The 20,102-nt window shown below is 47.5% G+C and overlaps 8 protein-coding genes across 8 annotated transcripts; 4 read left to right on the top strand and 4 right to left on the bottom strand.

Annotated features, from left to right (window-relative positions):
- Window positions 1-408: 408 nt before the first annotated feature.
- On the top strand, window positions 409-3,060 carry GGS22DRAFT_184557 (uncharacterized protein; the record flags this gene model as incomplete). The annotated part of the gene is made up of 3 exons (XM_047964198.1): window positions 409-450; window positions 2,402-2,768; window positions 2,846-3,060. The coding sequence occupies 3 exons, from the start codon at window positions 409-411 to the stop codon at window positions 3,058-3,060; spliced, it is 624 nt and encodes a 207-aa protein (XP_047822816.1).
- Window positions 3,061-3,642: 582 nt separating this feature from the next.
- GGS22DRAFT_65597 (uncharacterized protein) lies at window positions 3,643-4,351 on the bottom strand. The gene has a single exon (XM_047967695.1). The coding sequence runs from the start codon at window positions 4,170-4,172 to the stop codon at window positions 3,723-3,725; it is 450 nt and encodes a 149-aa protein (XP_047822815.1). The 5' UTR covers window positions 4,173-4,351; the 3' UTR covers window positions 3,643-3,722.
- Window positions 4,352-5,174: 823 nt separating this feature from the next.
- Window positions 5,175-7,509, bottom strand: GGS22DRAFT_65574 (uncharacterized protein). Its single transcript, XM_047967694.1, has 6 exons — window positions 7,357-7,509; window positions 7,261-7,288; window positions 7,115-7,207; window positions 6,260-7,054; window positions 6,135-6,212; window positions 5,175-6,078 (listed from the first exon to the last, which is right to left on the bottom strand). The coding sequence occupies exons 1-6, from the start codon at window positions 7,373-7,375 to the stop codon at window positions 5,274-5,276; spliced, it is 1,818 nt and encodes a 605-aa protein (XP_047822814.1). The 5' UTR covers window positions 7,376-7,509; the 3' UTR covers window positions 5,175-5,273.
- A 3,045-nt stretch (window positions 7,510-10,554) lies between these two features.
- On the top strand, window positions 10,555-12,831 carry GGS22DRAFT_196724 (general substrate transporter; the record flags this gene model as incomplete). Its single annotated transcript, XM_047965879.1, has 8 exons — window positions 10,555-10,618; window positions 10,675-10,703; window positions 10,761-10,859; window positions 10,912-11,080; window positions 11,225-11,675; window positions 11,730-11,918; window positions 11,982-12,295; window positions 12,355-12,831. 8 exons carry the CDS (start codon window positions 10,555-10,557, stop codon window positions 12,573-12,575), a joined length of 1,536 nt encoding a protein of 511 aa, XP_047822813.1. The 3' UTR covers window positions 12,576-12,831.
- On the top strand, window positions 12,832-15,719 carry GGS22DRAFT_65545 (heterokaryon incompatibility protein-domain-containing protein). The gene is made up of 2 exons (XM_047967693.1): window positions 12,832-13,570; window positions 13,633-15,719. The coding sequence occupies exons 1-2, from the start codon at window positions 13,087-13,089 to the stop codon at window positions 15,429-15,431; spliced, it is 2,283 nt and encodes a 760-aa protein (XP_047822812.1). The 5' UTR covers window positions 12,832-13,086; the 3' UTR covers window positions 15,432-15,719.
- On the bottom strand, window positions 15,650-16,869 carry GGS22DRAFT_65532 (ATP synthase subunit C-domain-containing protein). Its single transcript, XM_047967692.1, has 5 exons — window positions 16,639-16,869; window positions 16,546-16,580; window positions 16,394-16,485; window positions 16,032-16,340; window positions 15,650-15,977 (listed from the first exon to the last, which is right to left on the bottom strand). The coding sequence occupies exons 1-5, from the start codon at window positions 16,697-16,699 to the stop codon at window positions 15,869-15,871; spliced, it is 606 nt and encodes a 201-aa protein (XP_047822811.1). The 5' UTR covers window positions 16,700-16,869; the 3' UTR covers window positions 15,650-15,868.
- Window positions 16,870-16,971: 102 nt separating this feature from the next.
- GGS22DRAFT_65525 (nucleic acid-binding protein) lies at window positions 16,972-18,665 on the top strand. The gene has a single exon (XM_047967691.1). It carries the CDS (start codon window positions 17,247-17,249, stop codon window positions 18,453-18,455), a length of 1,209 nt encoding a protein of 402 aa, XP_047822810.1. The 5' UTR covers window positions 16,972-17,246; the 3' UTR covers window positions 18,456-18,665.
- GGS22DRAFT_65519 (uncharacterized protein) lies at window positions 18,520-19,347 on the bottom strand. Its single transcript, XM_047967690.1, has 3 exons — window positions 19,141-19,347; window positions 18,923-19,083; window positions 18,520-18,850 (listed from the first exon to the last, which is right to left on the bottom strand). The coding sequence occupies exons 1-3, from the start codon at window positions 19,191-19,193 to the stop codon at window positions 18,585-18,587; spliced, it is 480 nt and encodes a 159-aa protein (XP_047822809.1). The 5' UTR covers window positions 19,194-19,347; the 3' UTR covers window positions 18,520-18,584.
- Between the last annotated feature and the right edge of the window lie 755 nt (window positions 19,348-20,102).

The following is a 20,102-nucleotide window of genomic DNA, read 5'->3' as shown; positions in this document are numbered from 1 at the left end:
AGAACGAATGAATGTTTGATGGAAATGTGTCAAACAACCACACCCGCGTCCTCAGAATGAGTAATAGGATAACCGGCAAAGGGGAAGGGAAGGAAAGGAAAGAAAAAGACCCAAAAAGGAAGCGGTGGGTGAATTGGAAGCTTGCTAGAAAATATAAGGGGAAAGAGTATCGTTCGGCAGGTTATCCTCCTATATTATCGAGGCAACTGTCAGGGCGATCACCCCTCGTTATTTTAACGTGTATCACCAAATACTTAAATTCCCTTACCAACCCAAACCCTCATCCATGTCGAGCATCTTGATTTGACATGGTCAAGTAGGCGCAGGCTGGCAGGGCAGTCATTAGGCGCGGGCGCATGAAAGATCGAGACAGGGATAGTTCGGATGACCAGGCAGATCAAATTCGGAATGCCTGTTCTCTATCTGTCTATACTCCTTATCCAAGAAGTTGTGAGAACTTATCTTGATATTTGAGACATGCCGACCTTTTTTCTCGATTTTAGTAACACATTATCGTTCTTACGTGATTATAGGATAAGGAGCTTCTAAACAGCTGCCGCTCTCAGGTGGTCGGCTTGAAGCACACCCAAACCCCTAACGGCAACTAATAATAGTCAAGAGACACGGAGATCCAGTAGACGTCAGATGTTTGAAATAAATTGATGACCGCCAAGCTTTTCGCTGGCATAGCATTGTATAAATTTTAGCGAGTTTCTGGGCTTTTCTGGGCTTTGGGGAATGGGGGAGAGGAGAAAGAAGCGAAGAAATGGATAGAGAAACAAAAGAGGGGCATTAGACTCAAGCGAAAGTGTTAAGGAGATGCGCTAAAGCTAGGTACGTACCAGAATATACCGAATGTACCTTACCTAAAAGAGATAAATTGAGGATTACATAAGGAGATCGCCAGGGACAAGTCCTAATTGGAACCAAATTTTGAATGTGATTGGCTGGCTGCATCAATTATATACCCCTGTCTGCCCTGTCTCGGAGTTTCATCTCGGAACCATATTTAACCACTCAATTCCTCTTTCCAAAATTGAAGATTGATTTCTACCAAGATTTGTTTGTAACTTTAGATTAGCATGCTAAACTACAATTATGTAATTCACTAACGCCGCCTTCGATCTTGAACCGAAGTCATAACCATCCGTCTTGGTATCCGATCACAATATTCCGGGCAGTTTGTCGATCGACTCTTTACTTAAAGCGACAGATTGCCAGGTGGTTCTCATGCACGAAACACAATCGACCTCCTTTCAAAATCAGACTAGTGATCTGTGCAGCATGGCGGATCTTGAGAGGATCGTCTTACTATGATCTACATCTACATTATTGATGAGATGCATCGAAAAAAACCCACCATTTCCCAGATCATTAGACTCAAGGCACGCAATAATTGAAGTTAAAGTTAACACGTCGTGTAAAAATTGTGTTTGAAATACCCTCAGACTTGCTACCGTACTACTCGTGTTTGATATATCACCTGATGAGTAGCAATTGTTACATTATGTCGTAAAGACATTCTGTGACATCACACCCTACTGTCCGTGATCATACACATAATCATGTGCAAAGTCAAAGATAAAACCCCTCCGGTTTGGTCAGAACACCTTCAAACTGATGTGATCTTGAAGGATCCGGACTGCGCAAGTTGTCTCTAGATGAGCTTCAACTTTCCATCCAGGGTTGAAAAACCGAAAGTTGTCTTATTAATTGATGCAAACCATGCCTCGTAATTGTGTTGCTGTATTCTACATTTTGCTAAGTGATCTGACGAGATCAAGCCCCTCCGACTCTAGAATTGGCAAATATGTCCTAGCGCCAGGAAAAATACAACCGTATAGTACCTATCATTGATACTATGTAGACGGATCGCTCTGGTTTGTAGCTTAATAGCGTGGTAGTTGTTGAGACTAAGCGACTACCTAATATCTTGGTCAATTGGGACGAGCTCACGCCTTTAGAAGCAATCGATCCCGTTGTCTTCTGAGATCGATGATAGAGTTTGGATCGGTCCGAACTAACTTAAGGTTGAATGGCAATCCAACCGCCCTGAGGCCATCTCATTTTATAGTACTATTTGCTCACAGTGATTATTTCTCATTGGATAGGATCGATTAACTATGAGGAAACTAAGAATATCTAGAGCCATCCCAAGGTTGGCATCTCTCCCTTCCGGGTGTACAGTACTTGAGCTTGGATATGAACTATAGCATTTACATGATTAAACCACGCCTTGCGTGCTCTGATTGAAGCCTTTAGCTGTGCGTAGGACTTGAGTTATGTCTATATAGGCCAAGCCTATCCTAACCCGGGTTATTAGGGTTGTAGGACAAGCCAGAAACGCACTTATGGACACCTCGTCATCTAAAACTACTCATACTCATTTTCGATCATATAGTACAGCAATCACATAGACACTTATATCCTCTCACCCATCATGAGATTGTCTGGACTCATTCCTATCCTCGCTGCCTCTACTGCAGTGGCATCGGATCTTGCGAACCACGGCCCCACGGCCTCTTCGAGAAACATCGACGAGTCACTTCCGGCTAGCGACATAAATCAACCCTTAGAGCTCCGCGGTGCACAGGGAGAACCTCTTAGGCCAATCAAGAAGGGGACAGCCGTCGCAAAGGGACTATGCCTTTACAGCGTAGAGGAGCTCCAGACGGGGCCGGTTATCTTTTTTTCTCCTTACACCCTAGATCAGCTCATCGTCGCTAAAGAGAGACTCGAGAGGGAGGGTGATTGCCAAGTCTTTCATAGTGAGTCTCATCCCTCACCTTACATCCCGAGTTATCGGGGACTTCTCATTCACATCATCTACTAACATCGCCATTAGCCTCCAGCATAAACGCCCTCAGCACGCGCTCTGGCGGGATCCTCGAGGCCGACAGAAATGCGCCCAGATGCGTCAACGCCATTCTGCCAAGTCCAAGTCCAACCCCAGGAGACGCCGAGGTTTCGCCTGATAACTCTAACAAGTCGTCCGCCACGACACGGCACGTCTCGGTATTTTCCCTTGCCATAGCATTCACCGCCTTAATCGCCTTATAGGGAAATCGGGGACGTAAGGGGTATCGATCCGCAATTTAGGTATCGAACAGTCCCCGCCATATCGTCGACGGCTACACTCTGAGTTCTTTCCGAGGAGATCTATGAACATCGATCAATGTCATCAAGCTACCTACCATCAAACTACCACGTTACCTGTATGATAGTCAAGGATTATGTGTCGGTTAGGACAGTCGTAAAATAGTTAACCCGTTTGAAAAGGGTAACATTGCCTCTGCGAAGTTGCTTCGTGATATCAAGTGTGACATGATAATGTGGTACACGACCCTGCCTCGCTTGTTGCCTGGTGTTGGCGAAATCAAAAGTTACCATGATATGCCAACCCCCGTGTATGTCCGAGTGGCTCCAACCGCATACCCCTGAGGCAGGAAACAAGCCATCTATCGAAGAACGAGCTGCGCGGTAAGACCTGCTCGATACGGCAAGCTCGGTCGAGGTTCGAGTGGCGATACGTCGTTGCTGTATATTGGTATCCATAATACATAGGTATAATCCATCATCTATAATCTGCATGGACTCGACATCGGTATTAAGTGATTACATGCGCATTGGGTCCCAACATTTTGCTTATGCACGGTTGGCGACGAACGCTTGGGACGAGGCTAGCTGATGCGGTCAGCAAGGTAGTGGCAACAAACAATTCTTTAGCCTAGGGCTGAGATGGTCAGACGCGCATAGATGGGACCAATGCGTCTCTCCTGCAGCACGCGTCGCGTGGGGGAGAGATGGCGAGGAAAGCCCCAAAAGTCGTCAGCGAAGCACCCGTCGTTGCCGGTTTGCTGCCTAGAAATCTTGCTCGGATTCCAAGATTTTGTAATTTTTCTTTGTATTTCTTTGCCAGACCGAGCTATAGTACGTAAGTGTGCGATGATACACAGGCGAATGACTCCCATCAGGCGGTGTGGAACAAGGGAGGCCACGAGAACAATCGACTGCATCTCGGAGTTGCATCCTATGCGGGATTCAGTTGAGCCTAGGTATATTAGCAAAAGGGATGTGATAATTGATAATTGAGAAATCCAGATCTCCCCGAGAGTGTGGTCTCGTGGCCTCGCGGACGGAAACGCCGAGTTGGCCGGACCACACGCCGTCATAATCGCGAATGGGTTCGGCAGCTCGCGTTGGTCGAACCAACAGCGAGTGTCCGTCTCCACATCACTTCAATCTCCGGCCTTGTTTGAGGGCTTGTGGCTTTGTGGCGATATCGGATGATTAGCCCGTCTTTCGGCGGCCTGGGTTGGGGTCGTCCGAGAATTGGGTGATACACAGGTAGATGTGGAAATTTACATGTCAAGGTCGAAATTGCGAGATCGCATTGGAGATATTGAACGAGCATCGAATCAGTATCAATCCAGCCTTTGGCCGATCCCGAATCCCTCCGTCAATTACAGAGAAATATGTATAGGTAGGTAAGTTACCTAGTAATATTGAGCACTTAGCAGATAGATTTAGATGGGTTGGGTATGTTTCGGGGTCGGCTTAGTCTCGGGGATAGGTTGTTTCCCCAGGACAGGGATCAATCAATCCCGATCCATCCTTCCCATTCAATGTTAAATCTTAGAATTTTAATTCATCCTGCAAGTGCAAATTGGGTTACGTAATTACGTAAGCGGATATTTAGCTCGGTCCCAGGGCTATGGTTAGGTTACCATCGGTCGAGCGGGTATGATGTCACGCCAATCAGTAGCAAGCTTTTAAGATTTCTTATGTTACACGCATGTCGTTTGCTGACAATTATCAAATACCAGATGCCTAATGCATTAGAACCCCAAGTAAGGTAGGGAGGTAGGGGTGGAATATTCTCCTGCCGACTTCGATGCATTGCAGAGAAAGGCAAGTAATCCTACCTACATTAGACTAGGGGTTCACGCGTCGCCTGTACATCTACCACACCTCAGCTCGGCATCCATATCCAATAAGAAGGAAAAGGAATGGTTTTCTTCTATCTGCAGCTCTAAATGCTATGTAGGTAGGTATCTTCCGTTTAGGTACATGTAGTCCAAGCTCATCGCCGGGTCCCGCCCAACCGGTACCACATACACACAGCCTCTCCCAATGCGCATCCTGTCGTCCTATCAGAGTCCAGGCTTAACTTCTAGTCAAATCTAGCTTCTAGGTGGGCTTTCTCTAAGCTTCTTCCTAGCCTCAAACACCTAGGCCCTCCAGGGGTCGAAAAAGGTACCCGAGAAGGTTCCTTAAGCTTCCATTGGATCCGAGAAAACAAGTTGTTCTATAATGTGTATTTCAGCAGCAAATGTGGAATCCTTGATCGCCCATTTGCGTAGCTTGGTAAGCAGCATGTTCTGGATTGGTTGCATATGAGGGAGGTAGTGATGTAACGCGGGCGTATTATCCGCCATCCATAGCATAATGAGGCATGCTAAACAACTCTGGGAGAAAGTCCACAGGTACGGAGAGCGCCTATCTATCATCTCTATTGCGTTGTAAAGGTAAGTGACGCAGGAATCGATACACGTCTCGCACCTTTCTAAGAAAACTGTTGACTCGCTGTATGAATCGGGGCTGAGAACGGAAGTGCTCGCTGGGGATTGCTCTTCACATTGCCTGGAAACCATCTGAAGGAGAAATGGCCGATGAATAATGTGTCTCGCGGCGTAATATCGAATCCTAAGAACCCGCGCACGGTCGTTGGGGAGTGGTAAAGTTCCTTTTACAGGCCGTAAGTAATCCGGTATAGAAAAATACCATTCTTCTAACTGTCTGTTGAGTTCGGCACTGAGAGCTTGGAGTTTTTGCATATTCAAACTCTGCCAGGCCTGATTCGGACCTGTAGGCAAAACATGGATAGGGCTCGTTTGTGCTATTTCAGGGCCGTAGAGAGAATTATGTATACGATTCAAGAGTCGACGGATAGCATGTTCGGCGATAAAATATATGGTATTCTCGTTATCAGAAGGGTCTGTGCTATGTGGGAGTCGCATGCGGTCACCCAGGGGCTCGATTCCACTCCGGGGAACATCGAGCTCGGCGATTCGATCACTAGATAGCCGAAGTTAGTATATCCATAAGTTAAAGATCCATGTTAATTACCATACCATTCGACTGTGAAACACTGCCAAAAAGTTCTTAATTCAGCTTCTTCAAATTCTGCGCTAGCTATGTAACGTTGTCGGCTTCTGTAAATTAGCATAGACCCTCAATTGTATAGGGGTTCCGTTACCTCTCAAGAAGACCGAGAAACATTCGTGATGAAAACTGCGCCATCTTCCAACTATGAAGGGGTCTTCCCAGATGAGCAAAATATGATGCGGCAAGCAATAAGGCCTGGCAGAGATTTATACTCGGCCGGAACTCCCACACTAACTTATGTAAGATGATTCGGAGTGCCGGTTGAAAAAATTGAATCCCAAGTGCTTCATCGTTATCGTAGTCTCCCGCCGTGTTGGAGCAAATCGTGCCCAAAGCGTATACACAAAAACATATTGCAGTGCCAATCTCTTCCATACCTTTTTCTTGAATAAGTTCATCCTGCCATGCTTTAAACATGGCTGGCGTAAAAAGTGGGTGGTGGGGATGGACATTTCGAAAATAATTTTCACTTAACACATCTAGAGTATCAGCATCGATAGAAGGCCAAACTAGCGGACTATCGTATAGCTTCCCTAAGAGACCAGGAAGCGGTAGCTTTTCTTCAATTTCGAAGAAGTAATCTCTTGGATACTCCCCGATAAGATCACGCACCATAGGCAACGAAAGAAGCGTAATAGGTAGAGTAGCGTGGTTTTTCGGGATCAGAAACTGCGGCGAATCAAGCTGAGGGTCTATTGCGGCTGAAGTTGAAGGTAGGTATTCCGATGGCTGTTGGTACGTAGCAAAATAATCGGCCTGGCTCGTTGGATATGAAAGAGGGCTGGACCGTGTACTAAGATGGTTAATCTGCTGGCTCTGGTGTTCGAGTAGATTTTCTATTCGGGCAAGTCGATCGATCACAGCAGTCGGGCTTGAATCTTCAACTCTGCAACTAGTCAGCACACCAATGAAATCTCAAGCTTCAAAGGCCGAGAAAAAAAATTACCTATCGAACGGGAGCTCTTTGTAAACACAATCGGCATTTGAATCCCTGCACGTGGAGCATGGCTTTTTCCCGTCGCATCTTCGTTTTCGATGCCTGGTCTTTGGTTAGGTTGCGAATGGGTTCGTATTAGTTCGGAGATATAGTACCTGCAGAAGTCGCAAGCAAGAAGCGCGCCTGGTTCTCGGTAAGTTGATAGTCTAGGTATGTAATAAGTAAAAGGGAATGGGGAACTGTAGCCTTACGTTTCCTTGTGTAATTCATGTGGCAATCCCGAGGAACTGGTCGAGACGGATGACCCCCTGACTTAAACTGTTATCGTTCAAGGCAAGAGTAAGCATTAACTAAGGTAATAAGACTTGGTAGCCGGCGCGTAAGGGCGGATGGTTCCGTTGAAATACCCTGGGTCTCGGACAGGTCACACTCTTTTGTGGTGTAGAAGACCCAATAACCTGGAACGTAGTATACTAGGTAAGATCCAGGGATCTCGACGAGGGATGACGACTGAATATTGGGTAGCTATTGACACAATACTACTCGTCCAGTTCTTCATATTTAAGCGGCAGCAAGCTATCCTGACCGCCACACCCACAGGCGAATACCCGACCAATTGTGCTGATTGGCTTGTTCGCTGATCCTAACCAACAAGAGACTCTTGTAGATGTGAAGCATCCACGGATGGAGTATAAAGGTATTTCGGGCATAACCGCAGGCATTGAAGCCGTATTATAGTTTTCACGCAGAAATATACTCGACCAATCGTTTTGGGATATTGGGAAAGGGGACTTAGCCCCCCTTTATGGGGCAAATGGAACACTACCGCTGTGCCTACAACTTACGTTGCTCTTCCACATATGACTAATATCCGCGAGCGTTATAAGAGAAGAACCGAATATAAACCACTTACCAGGTAGGTGTGTTCCCTGTCTAGGTAAGTCAGTAATATTGATGATATCTAGGAATAGAATTGGTGTTGGTCTAGTACCGAGTATTGAAATAGAGTCAACAAGCTTACTCTAGCACTACGTCATAATTATGGTCGGTATGTGATTAGCTCCATGAAAGCTTGTTGTTTCCCCTGAAGCAAGACTATAAGGGCGCGGAGTTGAGTCACGGCCTACATGTAGGTTGTTGGAATCAAAGAACAAGAGGTGTGGTAACTCTGACACGAAGAGTAAAGAGTTGGTAGGTGGTAGGTGGGAGGTGGTAGGTACTAAATGAACGGCTGTTAAGCTAGCATGGTTCAACTGCGGGTAATAGTGGGGTACGGGTGAATCTAAATACGATCAAGAGACTCAGCTGCGGGATGCGTTCTCAAATAATACTTCAAAAGTTCTCCATCACTGCCGCTTATACACAGCCCTACAAACGAGACCTTACAACCTCCTCCAAATTCACAAGTCGCGAATATATCAAGTGATCTGCTAAACATGCATTTCCGTACAGATCGTCCGACCTGTTCAAGGGCATTAGCCAGGGTGTATACATAGACGGGCTAACTTCGGTATAGACTTCGGTGTCAGATACCTACCAGGTACTACCCTGTATGTAAATGAAATGTTCAATTTTCGACCATCGGCTCATAGGTACAATGCAAAAATGACAAATATCTTAGATAGAAAGGGATATGGAGATGCCCCCAATGGAAAACTCGTAATCATATCATGTGTGAACATGCAGATCGCATTTGATTACCTACTTCGTCTGATTAGTATCCTCTATAATGTTGGAAAGGCCAAGGGAGGCGTATTTAGGGCTGAACTAGAAAGCCTCGAAAGTTCCGGAAAGAGATTTTGAAGTTGATGTAGAATGCTGTGTCAGCTCTGAAATATTGTTCTATAAATGGATTACTAACTAAATATTTACATCCATGCTAGTGTTAACTAGGTACCTACATATAGCTAGAATGTAGGTAGGTAGGTACATATGCCCAGGTGATCAGTGGGGGTCTGGGTCTGCTCCTAGCTGTTACTTCTGTTCTATAAACGCCTCCAATTCCTGTGGGAAGGTGCAATCGCAACGCTAGGGTAGCCTAATAGCTAGTAACAGATCCCGAAAGCGAGCGCTAGTCACAAAAAACCAACCCTTCTACAACTTTCAATCCCTACCATCCACATTGTCCAACCAATTGCCCTGGACCCGGCATCATTCGGGATTCATGTCATTGTCGCCGCACACCGGGTTTTTAATGGTTCGGGTCCATCGGACGTCCATTCGAAGGATCTATGAATATCGGATGAACGTCGAGCCTGGCTTCCACTTCGAAAACCCGACGATGCCGGTCCACCTCCAATGAGGATCTTGACAGAACAACTCTAAAATCTAAACTAGTCATCAAGAAATGATGCATAGGCGATGACGTTGTGGCTAGCATTTTTGAATTGGATTACTCACTTTCGAATATTTGTAATGTTTATTTCTTTGTATAAGAGACATCTAGAGCCAGCTGCTGAAGTTAAGTCCCTTTGGTTTGTGATTGATCTGATCGACCAAATTTCCGTGAAGCATTACCTGAATTATCATCCCTAACATTGATAACTAAGCACGGTCCAAAATATCCCCTCGGAATATTTACTAACATTCCAGGTATACATACTTGTTGACTTCTCAGACAAGGGGGGGAACACTTCCGGGGAGCCTTGCAATATTTCATGGCCTAAGAGAAGAAAGGCCTTCTCTACCTAATTACAACACCGACATTTCTGAGAACTATGGCATTCGTTATTCTGGCAATATCGTGCGAAACTATATCTGGGAAACCTGACAGTCATGCCTAAGGATCGGCATGTTGGTTTTCGAATCCGTACTAGAAACGATGCCGGCTCTTGAACTCAGTTCTCACTGATTATCGGAGCCTGTGAGCAACTACCTATGTGCTCAGGCGGAACCCCTGAATTCAGGCAACAGGATGTCACTGCGGCTGGCACGTTGCAATGGCAAATTGCAATGATGGGGGAAGATATATCCGACTGACCCTAGTGGAAGTTCATGTGGATGTCGGAAAAGCCGCTCAGTATCAGGTCCACAAGGGTTGGGTATGGGTACGGGTATGGATGTGAATACGTCCGATTTCTAGAAAAAGGCTAGATGTGTGCTTGTGACTTCATTGGGTCAACCGGCGTGGGATTCTAGGAATGCATTACATCGTTAACCCCAGAAAAGACTGTGTCAGCCAACTATTAGTGGAATAAGGACCCATTAGCGTTGTATGATGCTATATAAGGCGATCTCAACATGCCTCTTAGAGAAACTCGGAACCTAAATGTCACGCCAACCAACGAGAAAATACGGGAGAAAGGATAGCTTTTGGGCTATACTATCAACTGTAATATCGGTTGTTATTTCACTTCACTTGAGGGAAAGCCGGCAGTGCCTCCTCCCTTCTACTACCGGGCATCTACTCGCACTGGTCTTACATCGACCCCCTGACCCAATCCAATAGTATGGTTTGCTTGCCATTACCAAGCGGGAAGTGGCAGCTCGTCTGCTTGACTTTGGTCAACTCTGGTACACCCCCCCAATCTCACCGCCACGCCGTGGATATAGCGAGTGACTTCTTGTAGTCTCAATGGCGCACTTTGGCTACGACCAGGTTCTACTACCACCCACCACCTTCCTCGCTTGACGATTAGCTCACACCCAATGCCAGGGAATCTTTGCCGGTGCCCTCATATCGACTGATTTCCTCGAGATATTCCCAGAGACCAAGGATCCAGGTATCTCGGGCATTACGTCCAGCTGTTTCTCTGTGGGTCATATTGTTCGACATTGCCAATCGCGGATGCTGACCGTTGCATAAGCTCGGTGCTTTCTTCGGCTGTCTTGCATCATTCTCACTTGGGGATAGACTGGGGCGGAAGCAATCTATCTACATTGGACTCGCTGTCAATGTCGTTGGCATTATCCTACAGATTACAGCTTACCATTTGCCTCATATGATTGTTGGCCGGCTCATTAACGGGTTTGGTAGTAGGTTCTTCCTTTCTTTGAGGCCCAGAACCCCTTGCCCTTCTCGATGTACTTGCTGAAGAGCCGAGGTACCCCTGAAGCCCTACAGGATTGGATACAACTCCAGATATCTAAAATGCATTACGTACTAATCTCTTACTCAAGTGGGTATTACGTCTTCGGTTTGCCCTGTATTCATGGCGGAGGTCTCTCCATCTCAGATTAGGGGAAAGCTTGTTGTGCTAGGCTCACTCTGCAACACGGTTGGATTTTGCTTAGCGAATTGGATGAGCTATGCCCTATTCGACACCAACGGACCATTTCAGTGGCGGTTTCCTTTAGCCTTCCAGCTGGTATTTTCGGTCATTGTACTGGTATTTCTATCATTCACTGTCGATTCACCACGATGGCTCTTGCTACGAGGACGTTTCGAAGAAGGTCGAGTGACACTCGCTAGACTACGAGGAACGATGCAGGATCTCGATGACCAAAACTTGAACGACGATATCAAATCGATCCAACAGGCACTCGAGCAGGAGAAAATAGCTCGTGTATCTCCGGTAGACGCTATACTCTGTAGAGATCCCCTGCACACCATTCGCCGGCTATTACTCAGGCAAGTTGCCCTATCATTAGTGGACCAACAACCGCGATGCTGACCCCCATGAAGCTGCGGGACTCAATTTATGCAACAATTCAGTGGCGTGAATGCATTAGGATATTACTTTCCTACAGTTTTGATCGAGTCGGTCGGGGTGTCTAGCTCGTATGCAAGGTTACTGGCCGCAGTGAATGCCAGCCTCTACTTGGGAGCGGCTTTTGTATGTCTGATCCTAATCGACATAGCGGGAAGACGCAAGTACGGCCGCGATTTTATATTCCCCACAAGTTCATTAGTGTAGATGTTCTTACACATCTGCAGGCTGATGATGTACGGCTCTATTGCGATGGGATCTTGTTACCTTGTTGCCGCAACCACACTGAGAGAAGCAAAGCTTCATCCGGAACAAAAGACAGCTTTTGGCAAAGTCACGGTTGCCATGTTCTTCCTTTACTATTTCTGCTACGGCACAAGCTTCGCTAAAGTCCCTTGGGTTTACAATTCCGAGATTAATAGCTTTGGTTGGCGTACTAGAGGAGCCGCTGCCGCTACTGCAACGAACTGGATGAGCGGATTTATCATAGTTCAGTTCACAAAGACTGGAGTAGACAACCTCAGATGGGGATTCTACCTTCGTAAGGGCTTTTATATTCATAGAACATGTATTCACAGACTAACATGACGTGCTACATAGTTTTTGCAGGATTCTGCTGGTCTTTTTTACCGGTTGTCTTCTTATTCTACCCCGAAACCTCACGCCGAACCCTCGAAGATATGGACGAAATGTTTAAACATCACAATAACCTATTAGTCTTCAGGGACAAGATCCTTACACAACAAAGCCGCCCACAAGCCTTCATCGATGCCGAGCAGGAGCGTATCGCCGAGCCATCTACACTTGTACAAGAGTCTTAGAGCATCTACGACATAGGATTCAATCGACATCTACACATGCCTACCGAGATATAGATAGAACAAGATGTTATCGAGACACTCCTATCTAGTGTCATTCCTCCTCTCCGTGATCTGCTTGTCGAAGTATTACGCCCAAGGCTATCGCTGCCTTATCACTACCTGTAGAGGATAGCCAGAGCCTCGTAGACAAGGAATAGTGTTCATGTTCGATGGAAGCTATGCTATAAACTAGCCGTATATCCACATTGCTAAGCTACGAGGAGGTTGGTGCTACAGAATATCATAACTATATGAGGCAGTACCGTGGCTTGAAGCATCTTTTTGCATACCAATCAGGCCCATCAACGTTTCTTTCAGCTCATGTCATGCATCACTTGGTAGCCACAACATTGTTTTATAGTGGATACAGAAGCAACCTAACCAAGAGCCATATAAAGAACACGAACATCGAGCTAGTAATCGAAGCTTAAGTAAATTTCCTTCCCGACTCAGAAAATACGGTGCATCAAGTATGCATCTCCGTGATTTATGTGGATGCCTTGGCAGGCGGTCTCATTCCTCATCTGTGGCCCCTTTGGCAACCTCGCAATACTCAACACTTTGTGATAGATGTAAGGCCTTGGAACTAGACGATGTCACAATTGGAGGGTTCGCTTCGTCTAGCGAAGACGGGCAAAAATACCTAAAGCTCGACGAGGACGACCGGTACAAGGACATAGAAATCGACTATTACCGACACGATATATACCCGGCCTTGCTCAACATAAGGAAGTCGGCCTCGGAGGGATGTGACTTCTGCGCGTTACTTCGAGATTCGATACTATCTCCCGAATTCAAGGCAGCTCTCGTCAAGGACGAAGTCGACATATCGGCCGCGTTTTATATTTCGATAAAATTGAATTATAGATGGCGAGCTGACAACTTGCCTGACAACTACGAGTGTAAGCGTGGTCTCGCATCGCTGGAAGCCAGACTCACGATAGAGTACGAAGAAAGTAACGACGCCCTACCTCTTGCTCTCGATATATGATGTCATATTCTAACAATTTAAACGCAGGGATTGACTGTTCCTACACGTTCCGATTCGCGATCGAGTCCACGCCCCTCCTACACAGCAATGGTAGAAACTCCGATTCTTCCCTTACAACCCAGGGGTTATGCGAGAAGTGGCTTCGTCTCAGACTTAACAGGACTGGGTACGTTCTTTCTAAAGAGAGGGTTGCGTGGTTGAAAGGCGAGGTCGACCGGTTCACGGAAGAATACAACCCCCCACCACAGCCGAGCTTCATACCCACGCGGTTAATCCAAGTCGATTGCGACGTCGCGCGACTCGTCCAAAAAGACGATATTTTGGAATCGCGGGTTGGGCCTGTCAGATACGCAGCGTTAAGCTACTGTTGGGGCAACAAAGAGGAGGCACTTAGCCAGTACAAGACCACCAAATCCACTCTCGTGGCGAGGCTGTCAGGTTTCGAGGCTCATAAAATGAGTGAAGTTCTTTGCGACGCCATTCAGACAGCACGGGCGCTCTCGTTGCCATATATTTGGGTAGACGCGCTCTGTATTATCCAAGACGACATCGAGGACTGGGAGCGAGAATCAATTCAGATGGGTCGCATATACGAGAATGCGCATGTCACGTTCTTTACATTGTCGTCTAATTCCTGCACCCAGGGCTTTCTAGAGCGACAGCCGCCGCGATTGAGAATTCCGTTTCGATCTAAGATCAACCCGCCAGTCGAAGGCGCATATGGCGTACGCCTGCAAAGAATCGATTCAAACTGGTCCGTCGGCACAGTCACTGTTGATTCGTATATAGAAAAGGATCTCGAGCTCAGTAACTGGGGGACGCGGGGATGGACATACCAGGAACAAGCTCTATCAAAAGCATGCATCTGGTTCGGCACCTCCCGGATTCATTTCTTGTGCCCCGAATGGTCATTCACAGAAGGGGATGCGACTCAATCTCGCGCATTACCGCACTTTCAACTTGACCACATCAACATCCCCGACCAGAATGCCGATTCACTCTGCTGGTCCTGGTACGCGAATATTGTAGAGCAGTTCACCGAAAGACTCTTTACGAACCCGACGGATTGTTTCCCAGCCCTATCCGGTCTCGCGCAGAATTTCCACAAAACGCTTGGTGGCGAGTACTTGGCGGGGATCTGGACAGCGGACTTGCATAAAGGCCTTTGGTTTTCTTGTGTGAAACATCCAACGTCTAGTTTCCCGGTATTGCTGGAGCAACTGATGCGCCCTGAAGTTTACGTCGCGCCGACGTGGAGCTGGGCCAGTCGCCAGGGCGTAACCTACCATTCGCGAAATCCCATCCACAGAATCGACTTATATCTTCATTTTTATATGAAGAATATCCGAAAAGCGTACCGAAAAATCGAGAGCGATATGAAATTGATGGGGTTTGACCAATTCGGCAGGCTTAAGAGTGGCTCTTTGAGGGTCACTAGTCGGACATATGATCTTCAGATATCTCCGAATAGGGTTCGCAAACCTCAGTATTTCGAAGATGGTGAACTTGTCGTAGATAGTGAAAACCGCACTATTGTTCGTTGCGAATGCGATTGGGCTGGAAGTTTGACTGACGTTGGAAACCATGTGGTCCTTTTGTTGCTTGGCCATACCCCGGACGACCTGCTCTTGCCTAGTACTGAAGCTAGCGAGCCAGGCGACGACGACGAAATTCCTGAGAATAGGTTAGCATATGGGCTCCTGATATATAATGCTCCGAAGTCGGAGAATTTCTATAGGATTGGTATTTTTTTGTCCAGGTCAAAGGATGGATATGGTACGGCGTTATTTAGGGGTTGCGAAGAAAGAGAAATAGTGTTGATATGAGTTCGAGGATCATGGGCGTCCTTATTCCAAACGGCAAATTGATGATATCTCCATAAAATACATCCCAACTATTCATAAAAATCCCCGATATCTCAGACACATGAAACGTGGCCCTTTATTTCATATTTACTAATCAAAAAGTAGCCAGGTCGATTCTTGGATGATTTGTGATAGTTCGGTACGTGGTAAACATCGGCCCAACTTTCTCGACGTTCTAACTGTTGCGGAGGGTCGTCTAGGAGGTGTCTATTCCAGCAGTCCCTGATGAACTGTGACCGCGCCCAGTTTTGCCATACATATTAGTACATACAGTAGTTCGCAAACGGACAAACCGTGACTTTCCCCAATTTGAAACCGTCTTTCCGAACGCCAACAATCCTTGGTGGATTGTGAATGCATCTTTTCTTACACTGTATTCCATATACAAGTCATCGCGATTAGATTACACCGAAGTCGTCTGCCTTGCCGGACACGAGGAGGCCAATGATCAAGCCGAAGAGACCTAGGACGGAACTAAAGATTTCGATAACGAGGATCTTGACGAAGCTAATGGCTATTGTTAGCGTAGCACGTAGCTAGGGAGGGTGGGTTTGAATATACAGAGAAGGATCCGCGGCATCAGCCAGAGCAGCCCCACTGCCGTTTATGCCGACGGCAATACCACAAACTAGGTTACATCCTCCAACAGTCACGCCCGCCCAGAACAAAGCAAATCCGGTGTAGTAGGCATTTGCATCGAACGTTTCGTAGGCGCTAGCGTAGGTAACATGGGAGGAAAATACGATGGCCATGATAACACCGTAGATAGCGACAACTTCGCAGAAGATAATGGAGATTAAGTTTTTCGTTCGAATTCGTGGCGCCTTTACACCACCTCCGAGGATAGACGAGCCTGTGATGAAGATACCCCTGGACAATGTTAATCGCGTCAAATTTGGTGAGACGGAATCAAGTAGTCGTACCATGCTGCGCCAACAACTGATAACCCAATGCAAAGTGCAATTCCGAGGTCTGCCCATACATACGGCGATACGGATTCGAGGAAAGCTCCGACCTAGATGTTCATTAGAATTATGATCGAATGAGCTGTTATGGTTATATCGTCGAGACTAACATTGAAGGATTCACCACTCCCGGTGAAGAGCATATCTGTATAGGTACGGTTAGCCATGGACCTAGGGTGTCCTCTTTGAACCACTCAACATACAAAGACCGACAACAGTTGTAAATGAGGTTAACCCTCCAGCGCTATAAGTTAAGGCGCCCATCTCGGAAAGCTTCAAGGGTATTAGGTCTTTCTCGATGATCGAAGTATGTTTGACAGTTTCTGGCGGGATATGAGTGCATCAAAAAAAGCTCGACAGAGCTTAAAATATGAAAAGTCGCGATTGACAATTGACGTTTACAGTTTACTACTAGGCTTCTCCTTCTGTAAGCTTGGAGAGCTTGGGGTTACACTTGGAACCCGTGCACCCGCGTAACATCAAGTCCAACTCGGTCCGACATAATTCCGAAATTCAAAACTCTGTTTATACGATTAGACCCGTTATATGCAATTAATACAGTAATTCAATTAGTAAAACATTACATAATTGTCACCCCACCAACTTGAAAGTGGATGAGTCAATTGAATGGAGGGGCATTTCGTAACTCCCAACTTCAAAAAATTCATTGAGCCCCTCTTCGCTTGACACCCAGATCTAGGCATTTTGTCTGCGACACTCCCTGAGTCGCAGTTAGATTCAAGCCATCAAGCTGTTACTATCTCGCATTCTCCGCCCTCTTTCACGAGGTATCCCTTTCCGAACATTCACCATGGCTGCCCTGGAATCCCAGAAGCTCTCTTCCACCGAAGAGACTGAAGTCCAGCAATGGATCACCACGTCCGAGCGACTCAAGAGCTCCCCATCCGACACCTCCATCCTAGACAAACTTAACTCTCACCTGACCTCCCGAACCACTCTCCTTGGCACCAAACCCTCCAAGGCCGACGTCGCCATCTACGAATCCTTGGCTCCTACCGTCAAGTCGTGGACACCCGAGCAGCGCACCGGCGAGCACGGCCATCCTCATATCTTGCGACACCTAGATTTCGTTCAGAACTCCGGCGTCTTTGGTTTGAGTGTCAGCGATGCAGACAAGGTCAAAGTCGACCCCGAAGAGATCCTCTACGTCAAGCCGCCCACCGATGCCAAGGCGGAGAAGGAGCGACTAAAGAAGGAGAAGGCTGCCGCTGCCGCCGCCGCTGCTGGCGGAGTTACCACCACACTCGTCGACCGAACGAGGGCCGCGGCCGAGACGGTCAAGGATGTAGCAGTTGAAGCAAAGGACAAGGCTGCAGCAGCTGTTGGTGCCCCCGCCGCCGACAAGCCCAAGAAGGAGAAGAAAGAGAAGGCTCCTAAACCCCAGAAGGCCCCTGCCGCTCCTAAGACGCTGTCGCCCAATCAAATTGAGATAAGAGTAGGCCATATCCTGAAGGCCATCAAGCATCCGGAAGCCGATAGCTTGTTCGTTTCAACAATTGCCATTGGCGACCCGGCTGGCTACGAGGATACCACCGAGTACGAGGGCCAGGTTTGCCGAACCATTTGCTCTGGCTTGAATGGCGTGGTGCCTTTGGAAGAGATGCAGAACCGCAGGGTCGTCATCGTTGCCAACCTGAAGCCTGTCAAGATGCGGGGAATTAAGTCGTCTGGTATGGTTTTGTGCGCGTCGCCTAGGTTAAAGGAGGGTGAAGTAGACGATCACAAGGGACCGTTCGAACTCCTCGCCCCGCCTCCCGATGCTAAGGTTGGCGAGCGCTTGACCTTCCAGGGTTTCGACGGCGAGCCCGAGGGCATTCTCAACCCTAAGAAAAAGATTTGGGAGACATTATCTCCGGGCTTTAGCACAACTGAGAACTTGGAAGTCGTGTTTGATGGCCGTGTAGTCAAGGAGGCGGGTAAGGAGGAAGTAGGAAAACTTGTTTCGGCCAGCGGAGGCGCATGCACAGTTCAGAGCTTGAAGGATGCCCCAGTACGATAATCAGGTAATCACACAAGATTCGGCGAATTGGCCAATCAACCACGAGATGAAATTAAGCTAGATTCAGAGTCACTAACTACAATTTCTTCTCCATCAATTGTCTAAACTACTGCCCACTGCGTCAATTTTCTAGTTGTCGGGCGTGTTCCATGGTGCCGTCTCAATCGTCCCGGACGTAATAGTAGGAGTGCCTGCGCATCCAGTGGTGTAGGTGATCCATTGGGTGGGGATAGGGCACTCGGCGCAGGTCGGGCAGGCTCCGGTTGATACATACGACGTCGAAGTTGTCGGGCAACAGTCGGTGGCACACGGGACTGTCACGCTAGAAACCTTGATGATCTCCGGGCAGATGCGGTCCGTCGGCTGGGCTGCGCATGAGAGAGTTGGGCAAGTAGCTATATTCGCGTTAGCAATCCAACTCTAAATCTCCGGTGCGTCTACACTAAAGGCTAAGAGTGGGTACTTACAAGACGGGGCCGTGCGGGTGTAGGTGTAGCATTCGTGGGTCTTCACCCAGGCCGTGGTGTGCTCGAAGTCATCCATCGTCGTGTAGCAGTGTCCCGGGATCGTAGTCGGGGTGGGTGCCGGTGAGATCGGTCCTCCTTGTGGCATGGCTGCGGCTACATTGCTATGGCATCATGTTAGTCCGGTGTGCTCCGACCACGTGGGTAGGACATTGGCCTACCAAAGAGCTAGCAGCGCGGTGGCCGTAGATATGAAGATGCGAGATGAGAACATCGTGACAGAATATTGCTTGCTAACTAGATCTAGTACCGAGTAGATTGAGCTGCTGATGAGATAATTCAATCGAGGTTTGACGTGATTGCTATCGAGAAAGAGAGGACATCTAGCTCCTATTATATATAATAAGATCGACGTCACCTTTTTTTCATCCAATGTTGGTCACCCCGTTGTCCCTGCCCTCTCTCCACTGCCAAGCCGTAATATTAAGAAAGCACGAGGCAGGCCAAGGGGGGCTTGGGGCTGACATTGACCGGAAGATCGCTCTTGCTCAAATGAGAATTAAGATTGAAGGACTACAGGTACATGTACATCTTATTCGGCCTCAACGTCGGGTCGTACAGAGAATCCTCTCACTCTCAATTGACATCCAGAGTTCCCGTACCGTGCAAGAGTAACGATATTGGGCATGTCAGCGGACCAGCCAGCCAGTGCCGGGAACCACGCGACGAGAAGCACGATCCTGACAGGTCGGATAGATCGGACTATTGGGTAGGAAAAAGAAAAAAAGGGCTGGAAAAAGGAAAATGAACCCCCCCTTATCCGAACCGATGAAAATTCTGCGATGGCTTCGGCCGGGTTCACGTTATGTAAAGTGCGTAAGTTAGCCTAACCTCGCCTAACTTTCAGCCCTACCGACATTCATATCTCGTAATGTGCTGAAGGATCTCACCACATCTGACCGATGGATGAGATGATCTCAGCCTAGTCCGTCGACGAGCGAATCGAGGACGGAGGAGGCTTGCAGCTCCCCGCAGCTCCTCCCTCCCGTCTAATTAGGAACTCAAGAGCGGTCACGTAACCGAGAGGCGTATTCCTCTTTTTTTTCTTCTTGGTCTTGGTCCTTTCGAATATCCGCTCGTACTGAAAGCCACTTACGTCGAATTTCGCAAACGATGAATTCTA

This window comes from Annulohypoxylon maeteangense, assembly GCF_022496945.1.
Source record: "Annulohypoxylon maeteangense strain CBS 123835 unplaced genomic scaffold GGS22scaffold_2, whole genome shotgun sequence".
Classification (NCBI taxonomy): Eukaryota; Fungi; Ascomycota; class Sordariomycetes; order Xylariales; family Hypoxylaceae; genus Annulohypoxylon; species Annulohypoxylon maeteangense.
This window is presented reverse-complemented; position numbering and strand designations above follow the sequence as displayed.

What these genes read in the sequence shown, in the direction of transcription:
- GGS22DRAFT_65532 (XM_047967692.1), bottom strand. Translation starts at nt 16,699, where the DNA reads ATGGGCGCCTTAACTTATAGCGCTGGAGGGTTAACCTCATTTACAACT. An exon ending in TACAACTGTTGTCGGTCTTT is followed by an intron (nt 16,581 to 16,638) that starts GTATGTTGAGTG and finishes GTACCTATACAG; the next exon opens with ATATGCTCTTCACCGGGAGT. An exon ending in TCAGTTGTTGGCGCAGCATG is followed by an intron (nt 16,341 to 16,393) that starts GTACGACTACTT and finishes AACATTGTCCAG; the next exon opens with GGGTATCTTCATCACAGGCT.
- GGS22DRAFT_65519 (XM_047967690.1), bottom strand. Translation starts at nt 19,193, where the DNA reads ATGTTCTCATCTCGCATCTTCATATCTACGGCCACCGCGCTGCTAGCT. An exon ending in ACCGCGCTGCTAGCTCTTTG is followed by an intron (nt 19,084 to 19,140) that starts GTAGGCCAATGT and finishes ATGATGCCATAG; the next exon opens with CAATGTAGCCGCAGCCATGC. An exon ending in CACCCGCACGGCCCCGTCTT is followed by an intron (nt 18,851 to 18,922) that starts GTAAGTACCCAC and finishes ACGCGAATATAG; the next exon opens with CTACTTGCCCAACTCTCTCA.
- GGS22DRAFT_65597 (XM_047967695.1), bottom strand. Translation starts at nt 4,172, where the DNA reads ATGACGGCGTGTGGTCCGGCCAACTCGGCGTTTCCGTCCGCGAGGCCA.
- GGS22DRAFT_65525 (XM_047967691.1), top strand. Translation starts at nt 17,247, where the DNA reads ATGGCTGCCCTGGAATCCCAGAAGCTCTCTTCCACCGAAGAGACTGAA.
- GGS22DRAFT_65545 (XM_047967693.1), top strand. Translation starts at nt 13,087, where the DNA reads ATGCATCTCCGTGATTTATGTGGATGCCTTGGCAGGCGGTCTCATTCC. An exon ending in CACGATAGAGTACGAAGAAA is followed by an intron (nt 13,571 to 13,632) that starts GTAACGACGCCC and finishes ATTTAAACGCAG; the next exon opens with GGATTGACTGTTCCTACACG.
- GGS22DRAFT_65574 (XM_047967694.1), bottom strand. An exon ending in CTTGCTTGCGACTTCTGCAG is followed by an intron (nt 7,208 to 7,260) that starts GTACTATATCTC and finishes ACCAAAGACCAG; the next exon opens with GCATCGAAAACGAAGATGCG. An exon ending in TTTCTCGGTCTTCTTGAGAG is followed by an intron (nt 6,213 to 6,259) that starts GTAACGGAACCC and finishes AATTTACAGAAG; the next exon opens with CCGACAACGTTACATAGCTA.